Raw genomic sequence first — 26,554 nt, 5'->3', positions numbered from 1 at the left:
TGTAGTGGAATATACACTTTATTTTTTTAAAAAGGAAAAATACTAAACAATTTCATACAGTCAAAACTTTACATATTAAAGAAAAAAGCATTAAAAAAACAGTCGTCAAGAGCAGAAAGGATTTCAACTACAGTACCCACAAATTCCAAGCGATTTTTCAATACTTGGAAACTTCAAATCCAGAGTTCGTTCATTAAAAAAAAAAAAAAGTCAGAAATGGAAATATAGGAGGATACTGGGTGTACAGTGAAATGCCCCTTTCCTCATCAAACTGCAATTCAGGTACCTTTATTTTCTTTGATCAGCTGGCAAGAGTATGTGTACAAAATGAGCAGTTTTGGGTACATGATTAATAGCGAAGCTAGATTATTTATGGTAATAGACAACTTTACTCACCTGTTTCACAAACATGATAATATCTGGTAAAAGTAGCAATTTTACATTTCTATAGGGCCTTTCATTCAGAATGACCAAAAAGCATTTTACAGACTGACTTACAAAACTATATACAGGAATTACTCTGCCTTCCTCAAAAATGGAGACACCCAAGAGGTGAAACACAGCAACTGTTTAATGACACAAAGCAAAACTATATATTAAAATAATATTTTGCAGTTAATAAAATATTCCGCAGTCAAATTTTTCCTTTTGAATGAGTGGGATAGAGTGGTGTCATCTGTAGATCCAAATAAAGGACACTTCAAAATTCTCTTGCTTCTGGCATTAAAATGTAGTGTAAACCAAACACACCAAATGCGATTCTTCCAGAAACACTAATTAGATCAAAACAGACTCTCTCCTCTTCTCCAAAAAAGGTTGACAGGTGCAGAACTCCAGTGAATAATTTGCACACAAGTAACTGTGAAGCAGCTAAATTAACAGCTTGGGAACAGAATACAAAAATGTACCACCATTTCTGCCCACTATAAAAAAAGTGTAATTTTCCATTGTTATTTCAATGGAATGCTGCAGCAGCAGATAATGGAGAGCAGGCCACTGCTGTACATCAGTTAAGGTCAGTGAGCTAAAGATAGGTCAGCAGGAAGGTTTTATAACAGGGCTGTGGGCCCCAATGCTAGATAAAGTTTGAAGGACAAGGACAAGTTGCTTCCTAACACATTGACCATGATTCTCAACCATTAATTTTGTTTTCCTCTAGTCTAAAATTGACACAAAGAAGAATTTCACTGGCTGAAAGTTCCATCTGTGCAGTATACAATGAAAATGCACTGAAAACTCAAGTCTTTAGTCAATGTATCTCTCCATGCACCAACGGTGTGCGAGCAGGATAACCATATATTTGTGTGTACACACAACACGACTGATGAAGGTTTATTCTACTTATGTTATGGGTGAGTTGCGGTAACAGTCAATGACAGCGCAGTCTGGTTAGAGGGCTACGTTTAAGCCACAACCAAGCAATTTAAAAAACAAGTTACTGTTTTTTCTGGACTCGCACAGTGCTTTTTATGAAACTGACCAATTGGAGTGCTTTCTAACTGTTATTGGCCAACAGCAAAACGGACAATCCAGAAAATGGGATTGTCTGAGAACAGTGATGAATGTCACCTCATTGACTACTGTAAAAAAATAAAATGAAGTTTCTCTATTTGGGTGGTTTATTATTTTTAAATATTTTTGTGAACAGGAAGCATCACAATTAAATGAAAACTCCACAACATCAATCTCACTTTGATTTCTGCAGTTCTCTAGAAAAAAAAATCCCAAGTCATATGACATGAAGCACTTTTAACAATTTTCAGGTGTTACAATAGAAGCGTTATTACTTTATAAGACAGATTAATTTTAAAAGTGTATTTACATATTCTAAATTATACAAAATACAATATTCCAATAAATCACATCATCACATAAGAGTGTAGAAGATGAATCCTTCCATTACCCTGACCAGTAGCAAACAGACACCTCATCGCTTCTCTAAAAAGATAGATACCAGCTACCTGCTATTCCATTTAGGTAAGTGAACGAATCCTCACCTCATCCTCACATATGGATGCAGTGCTGTCAAGCAGTTCAGGTAACCACATGAGCAAAGTGCAGCATTACTGAGATCTGCACGTCAGAATCAAGTGCCTTAATTTAATGGACATACAGTGAGTAAATTAATATAACTACAGTAGTTAAAAATAATAGCAACTTCCCCCACTCTCCAAAGTTCTTTTCACCTTCACTCTCTATTGTGGCCCATAAGAAATATGAGCAAGAAAAGGAGGCACCCATCACTTTAAAAAGTGAACATCTTGGATATGAGCTCAAGCTGTGGGGATGAGATCTGGATCTGAACTGCCCCAAAGTTAGAAGCAGTTCGGCTTCAGTTTCAGCATTCTGGCTCAGGCTAGTATTTTGCCTTAACCTTATCTTTCGGTTTTTCCTCTCTTCTTTATGCTCTGCTTACTTTTTTACTTCCCTCACAACTCTCCACTCTATTGTGACTGCCTGAACTTTAAAAGTTTGTATTCCAAAAAAGCCACACAAAATATAATGAACCATCTGGCTAGAAATATTGACTTTGTCCCTTCCCCCAACCTTTACTGGTGGTTTTGGTAGATGTACAACAGAGAAATTACTGAAGACCAACAAATCTGGTGAAGATTTTGTATTTGTGTGAGGGGAAAAGCCCTTAAAAAAAAAAGATACTAAAATAAATGTTCTTTCCTCAGTAAAGATTTAGATATAGGTTACTGTAAAATATGAAGTTAATGGGTCAGGTCACCTCTGCACCTCCCCTTTGTCTTGGGTTCACCCACTACAGCCAGGAGAAAACAATACAGGCACACCCTGATTTTACAAAGCTTTGAGATAACTGAACACTTTGTAAAATCAGGACTTTTGATAACCAGGAGCTTCAATTCTGTGAAGTTTAGGAGCTCTGTGGATCTGAAGTTGCACAGCAGCACTGCTCTCCTACTGACTACACAGAACGTTTTTGTCACAACAATTGTACTTTTACAGTATTCCTAAACTCTGGCGCTGCTGGACCTCCACTGCACCTGCTACCTTAAGATGTACCTGGTACAGTTAGTAGCAGCTCACCAGATGATGCGGAAAATAGTATTTCCAGCTAGAACACAAGGGACTTCCAAACAGCACAGCAAAGAAATGAAATGGATAATTATCAGCAGTGAAGACCTTATTAAAAAAAAAAAAAGTAAAGAACTATATGACACCTGGAATTAACACATTTCTTCTCTTAGCATGCACTGCATATTTCTTCTTTACCCAGACCAAACAGCAAATCAAAGATTAATTAAGCAGACTATCTGAATAAAAAAAGTTCTCGTTCGTAAGATAAACAAAAGTGATGGGAAGATCAGTCCACCAATACTGCACCTGCAATCACAGGGGTCTCTTCTGGTCCCAACTCAGGGCTTGTCTACCCTACAGAGGCGACAGCTGTGCCGCCATGGCACTGTACACGCTTCCTACAGCAACGGAAGGGGTTTTTCCGTCAATGTCACCGATCCAACGCTCTGAGGGGGTTGTAGCCAAGTTGACAGAATTCTTCTGCATCTATATGGGAAGTTAGGTCAACCTAACTATGGTGCTCAGGAGCATACACTTTTCACAGCCCTGAGTGATGTAACTAGGTCACTCTAATTTTTAAGTGTAGACCAGGGCTCAGTGTGCTCCAGAGGAAAGCAAAGTCATCCACCGCTCCAATGTTTGATGAAAACTCAAAATCACCAGAGCAGAGAATAAAGACCTTTGTCTATGGAAGTTCATGAGAGCTTTGCCAACAACTTCAATGGGAACAGGATTTGGCTGTAAGTAAAAAATGTACTTAAGGAGTATTTATTGCAGATGTGCACTGCTATTAGATATCTTACGCTGTTAGACCTATTGGCAGACTTTGTATGAAACTAATGCCCATTGAATTCTCTCTTGCATCATTTATTGAACTGTTTTTTCTGGTTATGTAATAGAATAGACATTTTTAAAGCAGACATTCCCCACAGGTAACCCTATTAATAGTGGGGACATTTTGAAAGTTTGTAGTCTGATGGTTGTTCAGTGGAAGCTAGATTTAAACCACTAGCCATTTCACAGGGGCTACTGAACAGGCATCCCCATCAAACTGCTCCCTTCATGATAGTCTCTGTAGTAAGGCCAAAGATGCAATTTCCTTTTTTCCCTTTGAGATGGTCCCTATCAGTGAGGCATAGGACACATTGCCATGAAGCAGTGTATGTGAGAACCTTGCTTAATTATTGCTCAAGCTGAACTTGTGCTGTTAGAAAACTTCAGGCTCTTGGCCTGTCAATTCAACCCCTTTCAATATTACATTTGTTTGAAACAATTTGTCAGTATTCCACTGCAGACACTACGGTACTGTTACCAAGGGGAAGAGGCTGCACAGGTAAGATGGCAATCCTAGTTACATTATCGTCTATCACAATCTCAGAGTTCATGGTAATTTACTCTAAAAGGAGTGGAAAGCTCTGAAGCAGCATGCCTAACCTCCAAGAGACTGTAAGAATTGGAAGAAGTCTGACATAATCTCGCAACAGAAAGCCAGAACAAGACAGAGAGAGGTGTTGGCCCCGCACAAAGGAGGTGGCTGGTAAGAGCTGTGTTCATATGGGAATAAGAGATCACCACCATTACCTCAGAGAACTTACTGGATGTCTCACAACGTGACGGTTCTCCAGCTATAAAAATCAATCCACACTTGAGAAAAAACTATGCTTGACTGACACAACCTTGTATCACCTAGGTACAGCAGCACACATGATGTGTAACTTTGTGCACTAATCTACACAGAAGGACCACGGCATGCAAGATGGATAGTCTTCTCTGAAAGACAAACCAAATGAATATTTCACTGGTTTATGTTATATTGCACAAATTAATCTGGAAACCAAATGGGACTATTCCCATTACTTGAATATTATGGTGATAATGTAGCATGATTATTACAAAAGACAATTCTCCATACATGCATTGTTCTAGACGATAGCATTAAAGGTTACCATAGTCCACTGCAGTTGCCTATTTAAATATCAACTAAGACTGCTGAAATAAGTATATTAGGATTGTTCCTAATGCAGAACGATGGCAGGATCCAAATGAATCATACTTGTAAATTTAGTCAGTTATTATTTAACTAAAAAAATCCACCTCACTTCAAATGGTAAACATGGCTGTGAAAAAACAATAATTCAGAGCCAAGTAATTGGAAATAAATGCTAGAAGATCATATTTACATGCATTCAGCGTCTTTAAAATCAAGCCCCTTAAACTAAAAAAGTAACCCCCCAAAAAAAGGTTGTTCAAAGCTGTGCTACAAGGTGTAAGCCTGCGGCACTTTCTATAGGTGGCACTATATTCCCGACATTTTAGGAATTTGATGCTGGAATAGTAACCCATTTGCAGATGTTTGGAAACTTTCATGTACTATCCTAGCGAATCTTAAGAGTTCCAACTTATAGAAGTACTAGTTGTGTTGTTCCATGGATGTAATTTGTAAAGTCATGTGTGCAAAAAAGCCAAAAATGGCTGTGAACTTAGGACAGTAACAGATCACAGCGATGGCTGCATCTGCTGATATTCAGAACAAAAAGAGCTCTCAACCACCTGTGTAGCTGTTTTCCATCGCTTCACACTGACTCTACAGCAAGTTAAAGAAGTATGGGCTGGATGAATGGACGATAAGGTGGATAGAAAGCTGGCTAGATTGTCCGGCTCAACGGGTAATGATCAATGGCTCCATGTCTAGTTGGCAGCCGGTATCAAGTGGAGTGTCCCAAGGGTTGGTTTTGTTCAATATCTTCATAAATGATCTGGAGGATGGTGTGGATTGCACCCTCAGCAAGTTTGCAGATGACACTAAACTGGCAGGAGAGGTAGATACGCTGGAGGGTAGAGATAGGATACAGAGGGCCCTAGACAAATTAGAGGATTGGGCCAAAAGAAATCTGATGAGGTTCAACAAGGACAAGTGCAGAGTCCTGCACTTAGGACGGAAGAATCCCATGCCCTGCTACAGACTAGGGACCGAATGGCTAGGCAGAAGTTCTGCAGAAAAGGACCTAGGGGTTACAGCAGATGAGAAGCTGGATATGAGTCAGTGTGCCGTTGTTGCCAAGAAGGCCAATGGCATTTTGGGCTGTAAAAGTAGGGGCATTGCCAGCAGATCGAGGGACGTGATCGTTCTCCTCTATTCGACATTGGTGAGGCCTCATCTGGAGTACTGTGTCCAGTTTCGGGCCCCACACTACAAGAAGGATGTGGAAAAATTAGAAAGCGTCCAGCGGAGGGCAACAAAAATGATTAGGGGACTGGAACACATGACTTATGAGGAGAGGCTGAGGGAACTGGAATTGCTTAGTCTGCAGAAGAGAAGAATGAGGGGGGATTTGATAGCTGCTTTCAACTACCTGAAAGGGGGTTCCAAACAGGATGGCTCTAGACTGTTCTCAGTGGTAGCAGATGACAGAACGAGGAGTAATGGTCTCAAGTTGCAGTGGGGGAGGTTTAGGTTGGATATTAGGAAAAACTTTTTCACTAGGAGGGTGGTGAAACACTGGAATGCGTTACCTAGGGAGGTGGTGGAATCTCCTTCCTTAGAAGTTTTTAAGGTCAGGCTTGACAAAGCCCTGGCTGGGATGATTTAGTTGGGGTTGGTCCTGCTTTGAGCAGGGGGTTGGACTAGATGACCTCCTGAGGTCCCTTCCAACCCTGATATTCTATGAATAGGCTTCAGAGACAATCCTGGAATCTTATTACATACATATAAACACATTGATAACATTTCTTACTGGTTAGGAAAAAAGTTAAAGCGTGTTCTTTAACACTGAAAACATGGTCCACTTGCAAGACTAGATCAAGCAGTGCACTTGATGGAGCAAGCCCATTCATCTTTTCCAGGTTCCACTGAAAAATTAATTGGTTACAACTTTGTTTAAAGAAAGTTTGCAACAGTCTGCTTCTCCCCATTGCTCTCTTTCCTCTTCACCTTCCTACTAAGATTTTCTGGAGGCAAGAATCCCTCTGGGGAAGATGAAGACATGGTATTTGTACAGTATTAAACCATATGTCATAAGTTTCAGTTGTAATGGATCCTGAGCCTCCCATTTAGGCCCTTTTCGTTTTGCTGGCTTTCAAAAGGTCTTTATCAGCCAGGTGTCTGCCATTAATCAGCCTCCTGGCAGAGAGTTTAGAGAGTTTTCTGTGTGTCATACAGACACATAGAAAACCTCCTCTCCATTTCTATGTTATTGACATAACCTTGGATACAAGTGCAGCCCTACAATATTTTACTGGAAATAAGCCATTCCATTTTCTCTTTCACCTATACATTTGGTTATGATGTCTGGTTAGGAGTCTTTTGCTGTACTGATGGCAATTTTCCTTCCATGGACATCCTCCCTTTTCTACACAGGGCCAACATCCCTGCAATGCTCTCTAAGTGCCTCATCTATCTCCATACACGCCCAGAGTCGGTTTTTAAAGCTGTTCCATTATGACACAATGGAATTGCTGGATATTTTGGGTCCATGAGACAGATGCCCACCGTACTTTCTGAGGTGCTTGGGGAATTAGAGTGCAGTAGGAAAAAGAGAAGGATGCATAGCATAGTAGCTGCTAGCCACTGTTCCTCTGGGGCTTCAATACAGACTGACTGGTCTAGCCTGCAGCCAGATACATGGCTCAGCAGCTCAGAGAGGTATACACCTCTCCTCTATTTTGGTACAGCAGCCAAGGAAATTGATGTAATTTGTTTTATTGAGATACAAAAGTATCCCCTTAAAAGTAAAAGGGGAAGGAGGTGGGCTCCCCATAGTGTACATATCAGGAGAGGAAGTAGTTAAGGAGTTGTGTGTCATCTGGGCTATATAACAGGATTTATTTGTTACTCTTTGTACAGCACACTCTATGGTGCTTTTTAGTTTACTTCAACAAATCTGTTGCATTTTCTTGCACTCCTAGACTATTTTCCATGGATGCCTCTGGTTCAGCACCCCCAGCAGTACGTCACAAGATGCTACGCTTGTCAGAACCCAGCTGCAGCAGTAGCTAAAACCTATTCTACTGCTCCCCCCAACCCCAAAAATCGGTGACAATATAGTTTAAGCCATTTTAAGTTAGAATCCCCCTTCCTCCCATTTCATTCAAGTATCAAAACAGAGTCACCATTCACACAAGTCATCAACAGATTGGACTGAAAGACATGAGCTGTGAGTGTCATTGACAAGTGTCAGTAAGTAACATTACTGTAGTTTGATTACAGACAGAAGAAAAGCATTAGTACAAAAAAAGAGAGATAAGAAAGCCATACACAGCATTAAGGAGACCTTGCACTTTTCATCATGTCAGCCCCCGTGCAGTTCAGATGGGATACTTGCAGGCAGTGTCCCCGTCAGTTGTTTTTGCTGGATACCTCTCACACATCTCACTGTTCACTCTGAAGACAGATGGTTTCATGTGTGCTTTTTAGTTTCTTTGTTTTTAGAAGTCTTTAAAGTTGCATCACTCGGAATCAGATAAGTCACTTTAAATAAAGCAAAGCAGTAAGTGTGACAATTTATTTACAGTATACTCCATCTATCACCACTACACACCACTCTGTGAAAGAAAAAACCCAGTGGTGTGGGATTCTATTTTCCTGCTGCAAAGTTATCTCCCTCCTTGATGCTCAGGAGGAACCTGACTGGCGCTGCACAAAAAAACCAAAAACAAACAAAAAAAAAAAACAGCTCAGCCCAGACAAGCAGGTAATAATGCAGGGAGAAAACAGCTCCTGTATAGATTTACTTTAATCATGCTGGATTAGCTTCCTTCCCCACTCCATTGGGGAGTGAACATATGAATTTAGACAAGCTGTTTTATTCTCACATTGAGCTCACAAAGCTGACCTAGTCAAAATCTGTTACAGAAAAGAAACCCTATAACTTCTACGTGCTCTTATAAGTTTCTAATTCCTTCACTCAAATCTATCCTAAAACCTTTTATCTCCCACACTCCTCTTGCTCCCAAATACAAACACCATCCCCAGACATCTAACCAACAGTTATAGCATATTCACTGCCATAAGCCTGGGATAAAATACATATGACAGTGACAGTCTACTTTTGTACCAGGCATTTTACTAAAGCTCTCCATTGCAGGTGGAGGCAGCCTCCAACATTCACAAAAATGCATTTTTCTTTAGCACCATTTACTGTACGAGCAGTACTCGGAAGTAATCCATTCTCAGAACCAAGAGGGCAAGTCATGTGCTTGAGAGAAAACCAGCTGGCATAGAGAGACTGCCACCCAAAGAGGTTGTGAGAGAAGTTCTTCATGTTTAGAGTGGGTGTGGCTTCTCCCTTGCTTGCTCAAAACTTACAGAGGTGCAACTCTTGTACGACTGCGAAGATGCATTAGAGTGGTGGATTGGGTTTGTCCCCCCTTCCCCGCCCAAAACACAAAGTGCTGGTGATTCCCAAACCAGATGGACCTAAGAATTGATCTGATGAGGCCACAGGTAAATGACTCAAAGTTTGGTGGTGCCCTTCTCCTTCACTTCTGAATGAAGAGTCATGTGCTGCATAATTAGTAGTTCAAGAAAAGAAGTCCCCTAACTGTATTAGGGGAAAGGAAGAAAAGAGTGATGCACTCCCTAAAACCCATTGCTGTGAACTCAGAAAGTGTTACCTCACATTAGTAAAGGAGAAGTATGGGGCTCTTTGCCCTGCACCTCATCCTATGCTTCTGGGAGCTAACCAAAGAAAAACGTATAAGTATTGTTTAGAAACAATGTGTTCACTGCACTATGGTTTACACAAATGCACGTTCATCTGAATGTTATCTTCACCTCTGCAGAAGACAGACAGGTCCCAGGCCTAGGAGGTTTCCCTGTTCCTCCTGAACAGGAGCACAGAGCCCTGCACAACAGGGGCTGCTCAGCTACGTTCCAGTGTCTAGGAACTGGGGAAGGAACTTTTTTATGATGCTGTCCAGCAGCACCCATTTGTATCCCAAATTATAAAACTAAGTTTTAAAAAGAAAGGGGGGGGAGAGAGAGAGAATGAGAACGAACAGGAGACTTTTGCACTTCAGCCAGCTCTCTTTCCATTTAAAATGGAGATTAGAACAGAAAGCAAAAGCCTTGTCCAACAATCTAAACAGATTCACTTTTATTTCCCTGGATGGATGAATCCATTCTCTTGGATTAGCATCACCAACTGCTCTAGCAGTGTTAAAACAAAGCTGTAAAGATGGACACAACTTAGATTCTGGCACCACAAGGGTCAGGAAAGGACCTGACCAAGTTGTGCCATCAGAAGCGGATCTTTGCTATAGATGCACAATGACAAGGTCTCCATACATGTTATTTCTGGGAGTCTCTACAGAAGGCAGAGAAGTCCAAGAACTAAACAAGGAGCCCTAGCAAGGAAAGAGGGTGTGCTTACAAGGGTCCGTATCTGGTCTCATATTTAGAGACAATGTTCTTGCATTTCCCCACTTCCTTGCGCAGCTCTGCCACCTCTGTCCTGAGGGCAGTGTTCTCCTTCTCCAAGAAGGCTGCTCGGATTGTGATCTGATTCTCTTTCAGTCGCCGAGCGTCACGGGAACGTTTCGCTGCCACGTTGTTCTTCTTTCGCCTTGTCCAATATTTTTCATCCTGTAGGAAAGGGGGGGGGGGGGGGGAAGAGAAAAAAAGCCAATCTGACAGCTCAGCATTTCATATCCAGCATCAAACAGCTACCTTCCTGCCCTACCACAAGAGTCATCCTACCCATAAAAGCCATCCTACTTGCTATCAGATTTCCTCCTGTAGCTCATGCAGGAAGTTGTTGGGTTGGCTAGGCTCAGATACTAACTGAAGTTTAGACAACATGGTACTGTAAGATTGTCTCCTCAAAAGAAGCCTATTTAGGATAGTTCAGGGTGGGGTGGGGAAGTAAAATTGAGGTGAAATTAAACAAAGGGAACATTTCAGCTAGACATCAAGAACAATTTCTTAACAGCTATGTCTATTAGCCTGTGGAATAATCTCCCAGTGAAAGTGATTAACGTTCCATTGTCTGGGGCACATAGAATTGGACTAGACAAAAGCATTGGCAAATGAGCATTTGACCATTTGTGGGGCGCAAATTTGCATTAGTGAGGAAGAGCAAAGGAGGAATGAGCTGAGACAACTTAGTTTTTCCATCCTTTTCTGTGTCTACCACCACAAGTCACTCCTGCCCAACAATTCCCTCACTGTTCCAAGTTAAAGCAGTAAGGGCCTTACAGCTGAATAGGAATCAGTCTTCCAACCCTCTTCTGAGCAACGTTCTCCACTCAACCCAGTAGGTATGGCCCACTGGCCTTGCCCCAAATGTATTTCAACATACAAAAAAAAAGACCCCCACACACTCTGCATAAAGCCTTATCAGTCTGATATAAGAAGTCTGTTACCTTTTGCTCATCTGGGACAAAAACCTTCTTGGCCTTTTTAATCATGGGCTGTGGTTTCAGGTCCTCTTCAGCAAACTTGTGCTTGCGAGGATTGAAGAGCTCACCACCGGGCACGCTGGAGAGCACTAAGTCAGCAGGGTCGGGATTAAAGTTCACATCAATCTCAATGCACTCTGGATCAACAGGGCTCGGAGTCTCTCTCTCACTCTCTGGGGAGGAGTCTAGCAAAAGGCAGTAAACATCAGAATAGGAGATCAGCATGATGAAGAAAATAAATCCAGGTACCCATATATGGGCATCTCTGCTCACTGCCCTAGTGTATGCCACATTTATCACTTCTATTTAATAGTGAACTCAGTACTGTACAAGACATAGTTCCATTCCCTGCAAGAGATAACATCTCAACTTTACACAGAAGTGCTGGATAACCTGCTTCACCATGGAAGAAATACAAGCCCTGGGCATGCATGCCCAGAATGAGATGCACAAGAAGATAAAAATGGCAGAAAGAGATGAAAGTTCCTCCCTTCAGCAAAAATCTTGTGGCCTTGTGCACCTCGCTACATATGAGAAGTATTTGCTCCAACAGAGTGAAATCAGAAATTCAGAGTTCTAGCTCCCTGCCATTTATGGCTCAGAAATTCCCACAGAAGCATGAGCTGGCCTAGAGATTTCTCTCACTGAGCCCACGGAAGACCATAAAAATTTGATTTTCAACATGAAAAATAGAGGTTTGATAAAAATCCACACATGTTCTTCCTTATTTGTTATATGTAAATGGAAGAGTAATAACAGAGGGCCTGGTGTGGAAGAGATGTGTACTGTGACAGAAACGGATTGGTAGCATGATCTTTAAAGACATGAGTTAAAAGTCACATTACAGTAACTTTATGTTTATATACATCTTTCACATTGATGAACTGCAAATTTTAGCACTAAGTGAAATATAGTTAGGGATAAATAAATCTCTTCTTCCACCAGTGAAATGCAGCCACATATCTGGGCAGTAAAACATTAGCAACACTACACGAGAGTTTAGGAGAAGCAACAACAAAAACTATACCCAAAGGATAACATAAAACACATCATATATAAACATGGAGTCAATAAGTGAGCACTTGATGCACGGTTGCTTTCCTCTCTCCTGTTGAAAACCTTTGTACTCCATGTTGTGCATATGTCTACCAGGTTCGTGGAAAGGGGGTCAGGGTTCAGGCCCTTTCCATAAAGCCATCTCGCAGGTTCTTTTCCTCACAAAATAGCCATTAAGTCTGTGCAGTGTTATTGTGTGGAGTTCCCAAGTCCAGCACTAAACTGAAAAGTGAAGGTCCTCTCCAGATACGCACACTGCTATCTAGGATCAGGTCACGGGTAGCTAAGGTGGAGGCACCAGAAATGTGTTTTATTTCTTTGTCTCTCCTTTCTCACCTCAGGTACTCAAGAGACTTCCAAGCATTCCTTGGAGCTTCAAACTAAAGTATAAACAGCCTCTGTCCAAAAAACTTAGCTGTCACACTTCACAAGCCAAATGAAAGGCTTTATTATAACATTTCCATAAAGCACAGTTCACTGGATGTACACTAACTACTAATGGCTTACCTCAATGGACTGAACCACCAAGGTATTCAAAAGCTTATCTGAACCTATCAAGACTGCAGATCTTATAGTAACAGATTCTTTCACAAGAATTCAAGGAATTCCAGACTCTTGCTAGGTTAGAAGTACCAATCAGAAAGTTGGTATTTCAGATTTGCCAATTCCAACTAGAAACAAAACAGCACAGAAGCAATGTGTTTTTTGTTTTTTTTTAAAGACAGATATTAAAACCTTTAAAAAAGTCCAGCTTCAGTTGTTGGGGAACGTTTGGGCTGGTTCTTATTTTATCCAGGCTCATTCACCCAGCTCTAGCATCAACAGCCACAAGATCTGCAATCAGATACACTGAATGTGAAGTGGCTAAGCAGCAGTGGCATTAAGGCCTTGTCTACACTAAAGGGAAAAGTCGATCTAAGCTACGCAATTTGAGTTACGTGAATAACGTAACTCAAATCAATGTAGCTTAGACCTACTTACCACAGGACCACACTAAGCGATGTCGAAGGGAGACGCTCTCCCGTTGACTCCCCTTACTCTTCTCGATCAGGTGGAGTACAGGAGTCAACAGGAGAATGATCGACTGTCGACGCATCAATCGCCGCAGCGTGGATGTTCCGGTAAGTGTAGACAAGCCCTAAGTTATTTTGGGGGTGGGAAAGACCTCTTCATAAAGATTAGCAGGAACTTACAGATGAATGAGACTCTATAGGCTAAACACTGTTTATGCTGTTTAAGCTTCTGAAGCTAATCTCCTCAGGATGGTAGTGCTTCTCCCCAGGTTAAGGAGGTCTCTGTACATATCACAACAGCAGAAACCATTCACAAGGCTTCAAAGTATTTCACCTACCTGTGCCGGAGGCAGCTTCAGATGGTTGGAAAACTACAGTGGAAGATGATGAGGGAGGGGAGGCAGCAGATGCACTGGTGGGCTCTTTTCCTTCCAGCTCAGCCACAGGCAGAAGCGGGTTCTGGTTCAAGCCTAGGTGAGCAGGGCTGGAAGGGATTCCATTCTCCAGGAGGAACTCATCCAGATCCATGTACTCCAGGTGGAAAGATTCCCCATCATAAGGGATGGTTTTGTCCCAGATGGGAGGCATGAGGGAGGCAGAGACTGCCATAGTGCTGGCAGCTGCAGCTTCATCCTCCTCAAGTTTTTCCTTCTTTTCTTTATCTAAAAGACAAAAACATAAAAGGTCACAGTGTAAAATATGGGTTAGAAGATTAAAGACTAGATTTAAATAATGGTAAGAGTTCAATACAGACTCCATCAGAGCAAGGAAATTAACTCGACATGTTCTACACCAGTTTACTCAGACCAATCTCCATGTGTAATGTTCGATGAAGTGGGTTTTAGCCCATGAAAGCTTATGCTCAAATAAATTTGTTAGTCTTTAAGGTGCCACAAGTACTCCTTGTTCTTTTTGCTGATACAGACTAACACGGCTACCACTCTGAAACTTAACAGTTCATTGGTCTCCATCTAATAGGTAGGCCACAGAGATTTACAGGTACATTAAAGCCTTTGAGCTAAGAGAGCAGGGTCTTTTAGCATAGAGGTCCTCTGTACAATCCGTGCTGCAAACAACCCACCCAGGGGTGGCATAATACACATAGTCCTAAGCACCATGATTCACCACAGTTTAGATTTGATTATCTTTAGGATTTATGGCAGATATTTTGTTTCTCCCAGGCTTTTCCTGGAAGACAGGAAAAGTAGATGTGGAAGGGTCAGGTTATAATGGAAACTATTAAGAAGCCTTTGAGGTAACAAGAGTTTATCCTGAAGTTGGGAGAGAAGTGCAAAGAGGGAAAGATTAGGTACAAGCGGGGGTGTGGGGGGGGGGTGTGGGATTTTCATATTTGATTTGGAAAGAAGACAAAGTCCATCTATATTAAATGCTAACTGTAATGGTTCAGCTAAGCATTTATAAAAGCATTTGTTCCTGAAAATATTCAGTGTCCCCACACAGTGCTCCCTCCAACACTTAATTATAGCTCAAAGTACCTATCACAGCGCTCCCCAAAAGGGGAGCTTGTAGGAGAATATATTAGAATTTTCCCCAGAAACTGATGCAATTTTCTGTTTAAACTACACTACAGGGTATACACAAAAGAAGCACAGTTGTCTCTATGCTAAGCAAAGCCCATTTCTGACTGAATTCCTGGAAGCATGGTCAACTGGCTGCTGAAGGTCATAGATAAGCTGAGTAGAATCTCAGCAAAGAATGAGGCCCATAAGAATTAGAAGACAGCCTTAAATAATGGCACTACTTTGTTAATGAAACCCACACTCACTCAAGGTGCCTATCTATAGATCTTACTAGACTGAGTACCATTTTGGGGGCAGAAGCACATCCACAGATGGGTGAAAACATGCTGGTGGAGACCTGGGATGAGGAGCAATGGCTGCAGAGCAATGAGATCTTTTCAATTTTTGTGAGGTGCTCACTCCCACACAAGAGTACCTGGATGAGAGCTCCTCTCACTTTAGGCAATACAGTGAAGATTTCTCTCTGGAAGCCAGGAACCTCAGGTAATTAGTGCTTGATGGGATGTTAATTTGGGAGTTGGAAGTCTACATACAGGCTATTGTGTGGGAAGTGTATACAGCGGTACAAATTCATGCAGCAGGTGTGATCAAAGTATAAATATATACTTGCAAGAATGCTCAGCAACTGTAAACTAAATTTCCTTATGCTGCAATATGGAAATAGACAGCACCATCATTCAGATTCTGAATAAAACAGTGACCAGAATGACAAATTCCAGAGAGATGTAAATCCTGTTGCATCAGAGGTCAGCTCTTCAATGTTCACATAGGGTAGCCTGGCAAAGGGCACGATGCACAAACCTGAGAACACTGGGCTGTTCCAAAGCAGATGGAATAGATCAGTCAGTAGGCCAGTAGGGTCAACTACACACAGAGACAAGGATAGCCTTTTTAGCCCTGCTGTGATTTTAGAAGATCCTGCCTACCAACCCTTAGAAAACCCTACCCCGATTACTCTGGCAGACATTACTTCAAACTACTTCCTTAACAGGAACCGAAGCAAGGTGGAATATGTCTTTTGAAGGCTCAAGGCAAGAATGAGGTTTCTGTTGAAAAGGACAGCACTGTGATAGAGTATCATTGTTACTTCAACCTGCTGTTTTTCTCACATTATGTTTAAAAGCACAGAAGAAAATGTAATTCATAGCGAATAAACAAACCTGGATGAGAAAGTAATTGCTTCGCCAGCCAGAGGCTCAGGACTCCGCAACAGCTGGCAGGAACACACAGGCTGATATTACATCATAGGCTCTTCAGATAGAACTATGTCTTTCCATGCATTTGTTCAGTACCTAGCATAATCGAGCCCATCCTGCCTGAGATGGCTGGGTACTAGCATAAGTATTAATCATAGAATATCAGGGTTGGAAAGGACCTCAGAAAGTCACCTAGTCCAACCCCCTGCTCAAAGCAAGACCAATCCCCAATTTTTGCCCCAATCCCTAAATGGCTCCCTCAAGGATTGAACTCACAACCCTGGGTGTAGAAGGCCAACGCTCAAACCACTGAGCGGTCCCTCCCCCAAATGCACCAAACGACACTGACGACTTAGTTTTGTAAATCACGTTGATTCTGGTTGGAGTTGTAAGGCAACTGGACACTTGCATGCACCAGGTGGCCACGCCTGGAGCAAAGCCCAGCCCTGGGGGTCAGGCCGCGCTGCTGCGGGGGGAGGTTGTTTTTTAGTTTATGTTGCGGTACTTTGCACTGGCAAAAAGCCCCGAGGCTGCAGCCACACTCCGAGCAGGGCAGTCACCCAGGCCACAAGTCTCCTCAGGGCAGCCCTGGCCGCGTGGCTAAGGAAGGGGGAAGACACTGGACGGGGGGAATCTCTCCCGCTGCCGCCTGGGCACACCGGGAGGGCCCGGAGCTCCCCGGCCCGCAGCCACTCGAGCCTCGGGCTGGGCCCGGCCCTGCCCTGCAACCGGCGGGGCGGGGCAGCAGCACGCGCCGCTCGCGGGCCCCGGCCCAGCCAGGGCGTCTCCCCGGCAACCAGAGAGCTGGGGCTCGCCTCGCCCCGCCCCCTCGACACGCGCGCGTCCCGCCGCTCGCGCGGTCGCGCCGTGCGTGCGCGCGCGCTCCCGCCCTCACCGAGGCGCGCGTGCCGCGGAGGATTCTCCATCAGCTTCTTCAGCACCAACGGGAAGGTGCCCGCCAGGCTCCGCTCCTGCTGCGCGGAGGCGGCCGCCCCCGCGCTGCCCGCTGCTGCCTCCTGGCGCGCGGCGCGGCCGGGCATGCTCCCCGCTGCCCGGCGAGCGGTGCCAACACCGAGGCCCCCGCAGCGGAAGACTACGAATTAGGGCTGCGCCAGCAGCTCCCGGAAAGACACCGCCAAGGCGCACGCGCCAGCAGCTGACGCCGCGAGCCAGCCTCGCCTTACTTCTTTATTCATGAGAGCGAGCTTCCCTCACTTCCCGCCCACAAGCCAGGCCGCCTTCTGTGATTGGCTGCGCCGCTCCAGGGCAGCGCTCCCATTGGCCGTAGAGGGGGGGGCACGTTCAGCCGGCGCAGGCCAGGAAAGTGCAAGGAAGGCGTGTGACTCATTAGCATGTCAGTCCCGCCCAGCCGGCGCCCCAAGCGTTCGAGTGTCCGCTGCCGCTGTTTCTTCCACAGACCGCGCGCGGAGGGGTGTGGAAACAGCCGCGCGCACAGGAGTGCCGCGGCGACCGCAGGAGAGCGCGCGGGCGAAGCCGCTGGGGCCGGGAGTCGCGAGCCCATTAGCCGCCGTGCCCCCTCGGCAGGGGGCGGGGCTGCGGGCGCGCGCAGCGGCTCCCCCACTTCCCTAACAATCCCTTCCCAGAGACGCGGCCCCGCTTCCCTGCAGCGGGTGGGGCCGCGGCTCCGCGCCCAGCGGATTTCGGAGCGATCCCAGCTCGGGCTGCAGCCAGCGCTCGGCCGCGCGGGGGATTATGCCCCACGTGTGTCCCCGCGTGACAAGCTGCTCCAGGCTGCGATGTGCATCGCCCCAGCTTACTCTGGTTTCAGGCAAACAGCCTCTGTCTACACTAGGGGTCGCATTCCTTCAGCTCCACTCCAGGCTGGCCCCAGCTGGCTGTTCGCGAGTCACCTTTCCAGTGAGGACAGGGCTGATCACGTGACACGGGCTCCACTTGCGTGCAGCTGCTAAATGTCAGCAACGCACGCTAGAAATACGTTCGTTTCTTTGATATTCGTATCCTCTAGAGGCAATTACTGTCATTGCCGCAGCGGAGCTATGGGCCCAGAAATATTAAGAAAAGGAGTTGTTTGTGCACAACCGGGGAGAGGAACATACTCTGAGATAAAGAACTCCGACTTCTTTTCTTTTCCTTTCCCACCCTCTGCTTCTCCCCAGCATTTGGTGCTTTTATTTTATCTTTATTATGTTAGTGATGAGGGGCCAACCAAGAATCCTTCCCTGTTGTTCCAAGCACTGTACAAACATAGAAGATGTCTGTCTGTTGCCAAAGAGATCATGTCATCACAGTGAAAAAAAAATGTGAAATCCGACTCAGCCCCCTCCCTCCAGGGTCTGAAGCAGTGATGTGTCCGATCATTCTCCTTCCACAAAAGTCATCATCTAACATTTGTGCCTGACAGCACCTGCTTTACTTCTTGGAGTAGGTTTTCAAAAGTACACAAGCAGGAGCAGAGTTTCAAGAGAGCTCAGTGAGCTAGGAGCTGAGCTCTTGACATCTGGATGCCAGTACCACAATACAACGAGCACTTGAAAGCCTGGCCTTGAGTTCCTTAGGAAATCTATTCCTTATTTTTCATCCAGGGAATATTGCTGAGTAAAGATGTGTTTAGAACTTCCATCTCTTTAGCTTTTTTTGTTTTTTTTTGTTATTGGGGGAGAGCAGGGAAGATAAGTCACAGTCTAGTGATATGATTTAGATTAATGGGAACCATAGCGTATTGACCGACATAAGGAAACTAGGTGAAAGGCAATGTAAAAAGGCAGAGCACTCTATGGTACTACCAGTCTGCTTAAATTCAAATGTCATGCAAATTTATTCTCTGTGGCCAACATCGGGGGAGATCAAACCTAACACAACCTCCAGATGGGATACTAGCATTACTGCCTGCATCAGGCAGCATAGCAATTAGGAGGATACATGAAGACCATAAGAACATCGAGGAATATAATTTGGATCCAGAGATCACCTATCCCCTGTGACATGGATATGATCTCCCCCTGTCCTACATCGTGACAATAGCTGCTATGTGTCCTATGTGATGTCAAACCCCCTAGGAGAAGGAAGAAACTTTGAGGTTGTTTCCAGCCCTCAAACAAACAAGGAAAATGGTGCTGGATTTAGAGGTGCAGACCCAATATAACTATACTGGTGAAGTTGGTGAGAAACAACCCAGAGTTACAATCTGACATGGGCAGGCTTTGGATAGGGTAATCTACGAGTTCTTGTTTTTCTTTCTTGTCTTTAGTAATTTCCCACCTCTGTTCCTGCTGAATGTTTCCTGTATCACTCAAATACATATATGACACTTGCCACCTAAATGCATAAGTGGAGAAACTACATCCTGCAATCTTCCATTTCAAAACACACACATCTCTACCCAGCCAGGTGTTAAAGGAGTACCTCCAGGAGCTCAGCCAGCAGAGCTAATAAGCTCATAGACAGTGATATACACTTCAGACGGACAAATTTTTGAACCGCAACACTGTCTTTTACTTTTCAGAGTAGCAGCCGTGTTAGTCTGTCTTTGCAAAAAGAAAAGGAGGACTTGTGGCACCTTAGAGACTAACCAATTTATTTGAGCATGAGCTTTCGTGAGCTACAGCTCACTTCATCGGATGCATACCGTGGAAACTGCAGTAGACATTATATACACACAGAGACCGTCTCTCTGTGTATATAATGTCTACTGCAGTTTCCACAGTATGCATCCGATGAAGTGAGCTGTAGCTCACGAAAGCTCATGCTCAAATAAATTGGTTAGTCTCTAAGGTGCCACAAGTACTCCTTTTCTTTTTGTCTTTTACTTGACTGTAAAAGTGCCACACACATCTACAGTGATGTATGAATAAATAATATATTCCAACCAGTGGAGGACAGTGTGACACATGCTCAAGATGGTCCACCCCATATCTAAAAGAGCCACTTCCATAATTCAGCCAGAAGGGAACTGCACTCCTCTGGCACAAGTGCCATTATCTACCACAAAGATGAAGCTCATTTATGCATTTTCATGGGTCAGACCATGACCATGGAACTCACTCCCATAGAATCCAAGAACTACCTCAGATTTCATCACTTTCTGTCCCAGTTGCAAGGCAAACTTTCTTTGGCCTGACCTTCACTAATACAAGCTCATAGTACATCAAAATCAATTTCCCACCCACGCTCCAGGGGGATAAATGGAGAAGAGATAGCACATGATAGTAATTAGTCATGTTGCTCAATGCATCACTGGAAGACATTGAGCATACCATGATGAGCAGCACAGTGAAAAAATCTAAGAAGAATAGAACTGATATATGCCCTCTACAGATTCGAAATAGTAGGCAATTAGTGCCCACATACACACAGCCAATCTCCTCTAGCTCAGCCGGTAGAGGACAGAAATATACAGATAAGAAGATTTAATATATTTTATCCAGCAAGGGGCAATGAAAGGCATGCACAAGACTACTCATAATAAATCCTCCATTTGCAGACCATGATACTCCATGTGGGGCAACTGGACTGTAAATGAAGTTTCCACCATGTGCTAACTTCCTCCAGCTAAGACGAGAACTCAGCCTGGGGAGACTTAAAAGGAGAAGGAATCTCCCAGGGGAAATGAGATTTTGCAGAGGAGGTGTCACTGAGTGCTTGTTAGAGGGTTACAGTCCTCATATCTGCTTCCCACCATTTTGTTCAAGGCTGCAGTTTCCCTGGCAAGGCTGGTTTCCAGTGACCTACTGCACCCATCCACTTTATTCCATGACTAGACTCTGAGTATGTAATCCCAGGAAGAGTCCAAGGAAACGAAGATCTGTAAAGGAATCTAAACTACTGTACTTAGGCAGTGAATTAGCTCAACAGTGTCTTCCTCATCTCTAGGCCCCAAAAGTGGAAGACTGTCTGGTGGAGGTGCAGTGTTTGTGCCTAAGACTGACCTTGTTCCCTGACTTACTTCCAGATGAGTTCAGCAGATGCTGAACATTAGGATTAGCTTTGTACAGTCATAGGCATGTGCCTGTGCACAGGGAGTGTTTAATTTACGCAAAGATGATTTTTTGCATAGGCTTTAACAGGAGTTTCCAGGGAGCTTCTTGTGGGATCCTTCACAATGCACTCTGCATGGGTGTCAAGTGTCTGGCTCTTCTTCAGGCAGTGATGGGAGAGGCTGGTTTGAGAACGTTTCCTTGGACTCTTCCTGGGATTAGATACTCAGAGTCTAGTCACCAATGGAATAAAGTGGATGGGTGCAGTAGATCACTGGAAACTGCAACATCAGCTGCACCCTCCTGCTTTATTTAGATTTTGCAAACATAACTGTCAGTTTCTCTTTAGCTGTGGTACTAAGAATTGGGGCATGCAAGATGGGAATCCTCAGTGGGCTTAGCTTTTACACTGCTTAGCTTGTGATGGGGAATTCAGCTCCAAAGGAGATGAGGAGAAGCACAGCTCTGATGTGACGGGAGGATCTGTAATAAGGAGCCTACGGCCAGGTAGGGGGGTATGTGTGCAATCAACACCACTAGGAGGTCTGCTGCAGGATAGCAGAGTATGTAAAATGGAGGGGTGTGTGTGATGACAGACCTGGTCCCTGAAAGAGGGGGTTGGAAAGACTGGCTCTGGCAGGGAGGTGTACTAATAGGGAACTAAGAACTAAAGGAGACTAAGAGAACATGAGGGAGGTCCCCAGGCAAGGGGAGGGAGTTGTCATGGTACCATGTCCCCATGCAGCCAAAGAAAGTCATATCCAATAATCAAAGAATTTCCTCTCTAGCCCCCTCAACAAATTCTTCCCAGCTCTCCTAGGTTGGATGGATTCCAACCAGTTGCCTCGCTCCGCTGAATCTAGATACCAAGGATCTAAGGAATTTACTTAATCCAGCCTTGGCCAGAGCACCATCCAGGCACATGCACTAGTGACACTGTTTTCCTAGCTCTGCCACAACTACACCCTCCTCTCTCGGTCAGCTTTTCACCATGGCACAGGATAGCTGAGAAACACGTCCAGGACCAGCCATCCAGCTCCATATTATATAACAGTCTGGTTATTGTACAAGTCTCAGCAAGGGAGGGAGTGAATTTACAGGGAACAACAGACAGACTGTGCTACAGGGACTTGACAAAATGAATCCGTTCAGAGAGGTGGGGACCTACAGTAATCCCTTCGTCATCACAGGTCTTCCTAATGCCACAGGTCCTTGTGTCTAATTATTCTGTGCCATAAGCCACTTACTACCAGCACTCCTGCCCCCATTTATATCCCATTAGCCGCTCTCCTTGGCTAAGAGATTCTTTCATTAATGCCTTTTCTGGTGCACCTCTCCTGTACCATGTTAGCCCCTTTTGCTGCCACAGAACCATATCTGTGTCCTGGCAGCAGTTTCCTGAGAACATTTAGTTCAGTGAACATCAGTCTGTGAGGTAAGGAGGCACATGTCCAAACATGACTGAGGTGTGCCATGGCATTTCCACGTGCACTCCCACCCACAACGCTGCTCAGCCAGGAAAGAGTTAAAACAACCACAAAGCAGCCTGCAAGGGACATGTTTCAGAGTAACAGCCGTGTTAGTCTGTATTCGCAAAAAGAAAAGGAGTACTTGTGGCACCTTAGAGACTAACCAATTTATTTGAGCATAAGCTTTCCTGAGCTACAGAAGTGAGCTGTAGCTCACGAAAGCTTATACTCAAATAAATTGGTTAGTCTCTAAGGTGCCACAAGTACTCCTTTTCTTTTTGCCAGGGACATGTAACTATCCCATCTGAAAATGGAAAGGTCCCTGGGTGTAGCGATTCCCCAGTCCTTAGAGTGTATCAAGCAAGGGTGGCTTGATCTATCCTGCACTGCCCCGGAGAGGACAAGAGTTTGCACCGGGGGACCTCCTAGGTTTTTTGCATCTGGTTTGTGCGGTACAGTCCTAGGAACACAGCAAGAGGGAAAGTCCAGAAAGGAAGAGGCTCTAAGTGTACAGAAGGTGGGACATCGCTCTTGCTCCCTGCCCAGCTTTGCATTCGTAACCCCCCTCCGCAGCAGCAGACACAGAGTTTGCCCCACAAACATCCAACCCCCTGGGTGACTCGTTCCCACCGTGGGCCCCTGGGGGCGAGGGGCAGCAGCAACAGCCGGAGGCTCGGCCGTTCTTGTGAAACGGGCCAAACAGGGCAGAGGATCGGCCGGTGGCGAGGAGTTGCGCCTATTGCGGCGCAAAGCCCGCCAGGCTCGCTGGGAGCAGAGCCCCAAAGGCTCGGCAGCTGCGCCCCCTTCCCGGGGCTGGCGATCCGTCTAACCGGGACCCCCGCCTCGCCCTCTCCCGGGGGAGCGCAGCCGGGCAGCGGAGCGCTGGGGGTGGGCAAGGCGGGGGGGGGGGGGGGGCGCCCGCCTACCTGCGAGCGTGTCGGCCCAGGGTAAGGAGTACTCCAGCAGGGACTTCAGCACTTCGGGGAAGTCCATGGCAGGCGGGACGCCGAGGTTGTCGCAGCCGGACATGCCGTGTCCCGGAGAGGCCCGCTGGGTGCAGAGCGCGGATGGCGCTAATGGGAGTCACGAGAGAGGTTGCGGCCGTGCCCGGCGCGGGATTGGCGGAGCAGCGCTGGGCTGGGCAGATGAGAGCGAGCGAGAGCAGCAGCCTGTCCCAAGCCGACCCTGCCCTGCCCTGCCCCGCCCGCCTCCGAGCCGCGTCCCCGCTGGTGGAAATGGCCTCCTGACTGGCTGGGCCGGGGCCGCCTGGCACGATTGGCTGATAGGGCCCGCCGCAGCCAACCAGGCGGCAAAGAACTGGGCCTGTTACCTAACTTTGGGAAAGAAGTCACCGGCTGCTTGGAAAGATGTTCGGACAAGTAATACACGCACCGAGAGGCAGTCAGTCACACGCCCTGAGAGCGGACACATGCACAGAGCAAACACAGGTCATCACAGGCGCTGAGAGCAAACACACAGTGGGAAAACGTGCACTGAAACAACAGACCGAGAGAGAGACACACACACACAAAGCAAACGCAAACACACATTGAGAGACAGCGGAACACACACAGAGATGCAGCAAGCAAACACACACACATACTGAGAGCACATACATTGACAGCAAATATACACTATGAGACACAGAGCACAGGGACAACGAACAGAGGCAGCAAATACACACAGTCACACATACGAGAGTAGGAGGACTTGTGGCACCTTAGAGACCAACCAATTTATTTGAGCATAAGCTTTCCTGAGCTACAGCTCACTTCATCGGATGCATTCAGTGGAAAGTACAGTGGGGAGATTTATATACATAGAGAACATGAAACAATGGGTGTTACACACTGTAACCAGACTGTAACCAGAGTCATACACACTGTACATACTGTACACACTGTAACCAGAGTGATCACTTAAGGTGAGCTATTACCAGCAGGAGAGCTGGGGGGCGGACCACACCTTTTGTAGTGATAATCAAGGTGGGCCATTTCCAGCAGTTGATAAGAACGTCTGAGGAACAGTTTGGGGGGAGGGGGGGAAATAAACATGGGAAAATAGTTTTACTTTGTGTAATGACCCATCCACTCCCAGTTATTACACAAAGTAAAACTATTTCCCCATGTTTATGCCCCCCGCCACACTGTTCCTGAGCTGTTCTTGTCAACTGCTGGAAATGGCCCACCTTGATCATCACTACAAAAGCTTCCCCCCCAATCCTGCTGGTAATAGCTCACCTTAGGTGATCACTCTCATTACAGTGTGTATGGTAACACCCATTGTTTCATGTTCTCTAGCTTGTCTATCTTGGTTGCTTAAGGTAAGTGGAGTAGCTGTGGGGGCTATTCATTATTAATGTCTGTTTAATGAGGGGAGGAGACAGACTATCCTCAAATATGCAGAGGCCTGCCCCTCCTCAGGGACCCATTCATTGACACTGGCATGCTTGCCTGTTATCACCAAGTCTAACTTATCCCCTTGATTAAAAAAAAAAAAAGTTGAACAGGTAGTGGCTATTCAGTTCCAGATGCATTTGTACACCCAGTGACATCCTGGGTTGATTCCAGGTGGGCTACAACCTCTCTTTGAAGGTGAGACGACACTGGTGAGGGACAAGAATGTTTTTTTTTATTATTTGTTTTTAATTGCATATAGCTAGCCATTTGGGGACTAGAAGACTTCTCAGTAATTTGTGGAACAAATGCCTGTGGGTTATTGCTAAAGAAGGAAGTTGTTAGTGTCTGAAATTGCCATCCAGTGGTTTGAGCCATTAACAGAAAAGAGGGGCTGTTCTGTGGTGATAGATATTCATGTGTTATTCCCCAAAGGTCTAATAAGTAGTATCCCCCACCATGTGTTCACCATATAAATGAGGCCTTGTGAAGGTTTGGATTCACCCAGCAGCACCTCCTGCTGGCAGTCATCAGCTCATCCAGGCACCGGAGCACCCTCTGCAGGCCGGTGATCCACCTTACCACTGGCCCCTGTGTCCCTCCCAGAACCCGGTGCACCTTTCTCTGGAGTGCTGCCCCCCTGGCAGTACCCCCACACTCTTAGGTTCTGGGTCTCCCCACCCAGAGGAACCCTCACCCTCTAATCTCACCTCGCTCTGGGCTACTGCAGTCCCCACTTAGCTCCTTGTATCGGGGATAGACTGAAGTGTATACTCCACTCATCACAGGCAAGGGGGTTTTGGGCCTGCTGCCTCTGCCTACCCATGGGCTACCCCTCTGCAACCCTGCACCTATTTGGCCTGTAGTCAGGCCTACAGCCTGAGGCTTTCCAGGCCAGAGCTCCCAGCTCCTCTAGCCCTTGCCTTGCCCCAATCTAGGTGTCCTGCTCAGCACCTTGCAGCCAGGCCCTCTGCCTGTAGAGGGAGACTAACTAGGCTCCTGGCTCACAGCCTCTTGTAGGGGCCAGCTGGGCCTGACTGAGCTGACCACAGCTGCGGCTGCTCCCTTAATCAGCCTGGGCTTTTCCCCATAGCCCCAGCCCTCTCGCAGGGCTGGCCTCAGCCCTGTCAGGACCGGAGCGGGTAACTGCCCCGCTACAGGCCTCTTGCCAAGACTATGTCTTTCATGCTTCATAGACCCTGAAAATATAGTCCCTGCCCTGGAGAAATGCTTGGCTGATTTCACTAGAAGGATGCATCAGAGCGGTCTTGTTTTCAAGGCCTGGGGTATCAAAAATCATGGCAGTAGGTACTCATCGTAACAGGAAGGTTCTCTCTTCCTTTGTGCCCCTGCTGTTGAGGGGGCTTGCTCTGAGATAGTGAATAATGTTTAAAACGCTGGCTCTATCTTTGTCCATGGAAAGCTGTGTGTCAGACATCGTAATAAAATGTTTCAGATGCACAGTTTGTCCTGGCCACATCTTTAT

General features: G+C 45.6%; 1 protein-coding gene across 5 annotated transcripts; it reads right to left on the bottom strand.

Annotated features, from left to right (window-relative positions):
- TEF (TEF transcription factor, PAR bZIP family member) lies at window positions 1-23,860 on the bottom strand. Of its 5 annotated transcripts, none has more exons than XM_048835114.2 (5): window positions 23,599-23,859; window positions 13,850-14,173; window positions 11,407-11,627; window positions 10,416-10,627; window positions 1-8,512 (listed from the first exon to the last, which is right to left on the bottom strand). In XM_048835114.2, the coding sequence occupies exons 1-5, from the start codon at window positions 23,699-23,701 to the stop codon at window positions 8,491-8,493; spliced, it is 882 nt and encodes a 293-aa protein (XP_048691071.1). In that variant the 5' UTR covers window positions 23,702-23,859; the 3' UTR covers window positions 1-8,490. The 5 variants fall into 5 exon arrangements, with proteins under 5 accessions (XP_048691071.1, XP_048691085.1, XP_048691068.1 ...); XM_048835128.2 differs by lacking the exon at window positions 23,599-23,859 and adding an exon at window positions 18,027-18,134; XM_048835111.2 differs by lacking the exon at window positions 23,599-23,859 and adding an exon at window positions 17,144-17,376.
- Between the last annotated feature and the right edge of the window lie 2,694 nt (window positions 23,861-26,554).

The sequence above is a fragment of the Caretta caretta genome, chromosome 1 (genome assembly GCF_965140235.1).
Source record: "Caretta caretta isolate rCarCar2 chromosome 1, rCarCar1.hap1, whole genome shotgun sequence".
NCBI classification, from domain to species: Eukaryota; Metazoa; Chordata; order Testudines; family Cheloniidae; genus Caretta; species Caretta caretta.
Note: the sequence above shows the minus strand (reverse complement) of the source record. Positions and strands in the feature narration are given on the sequence as shown.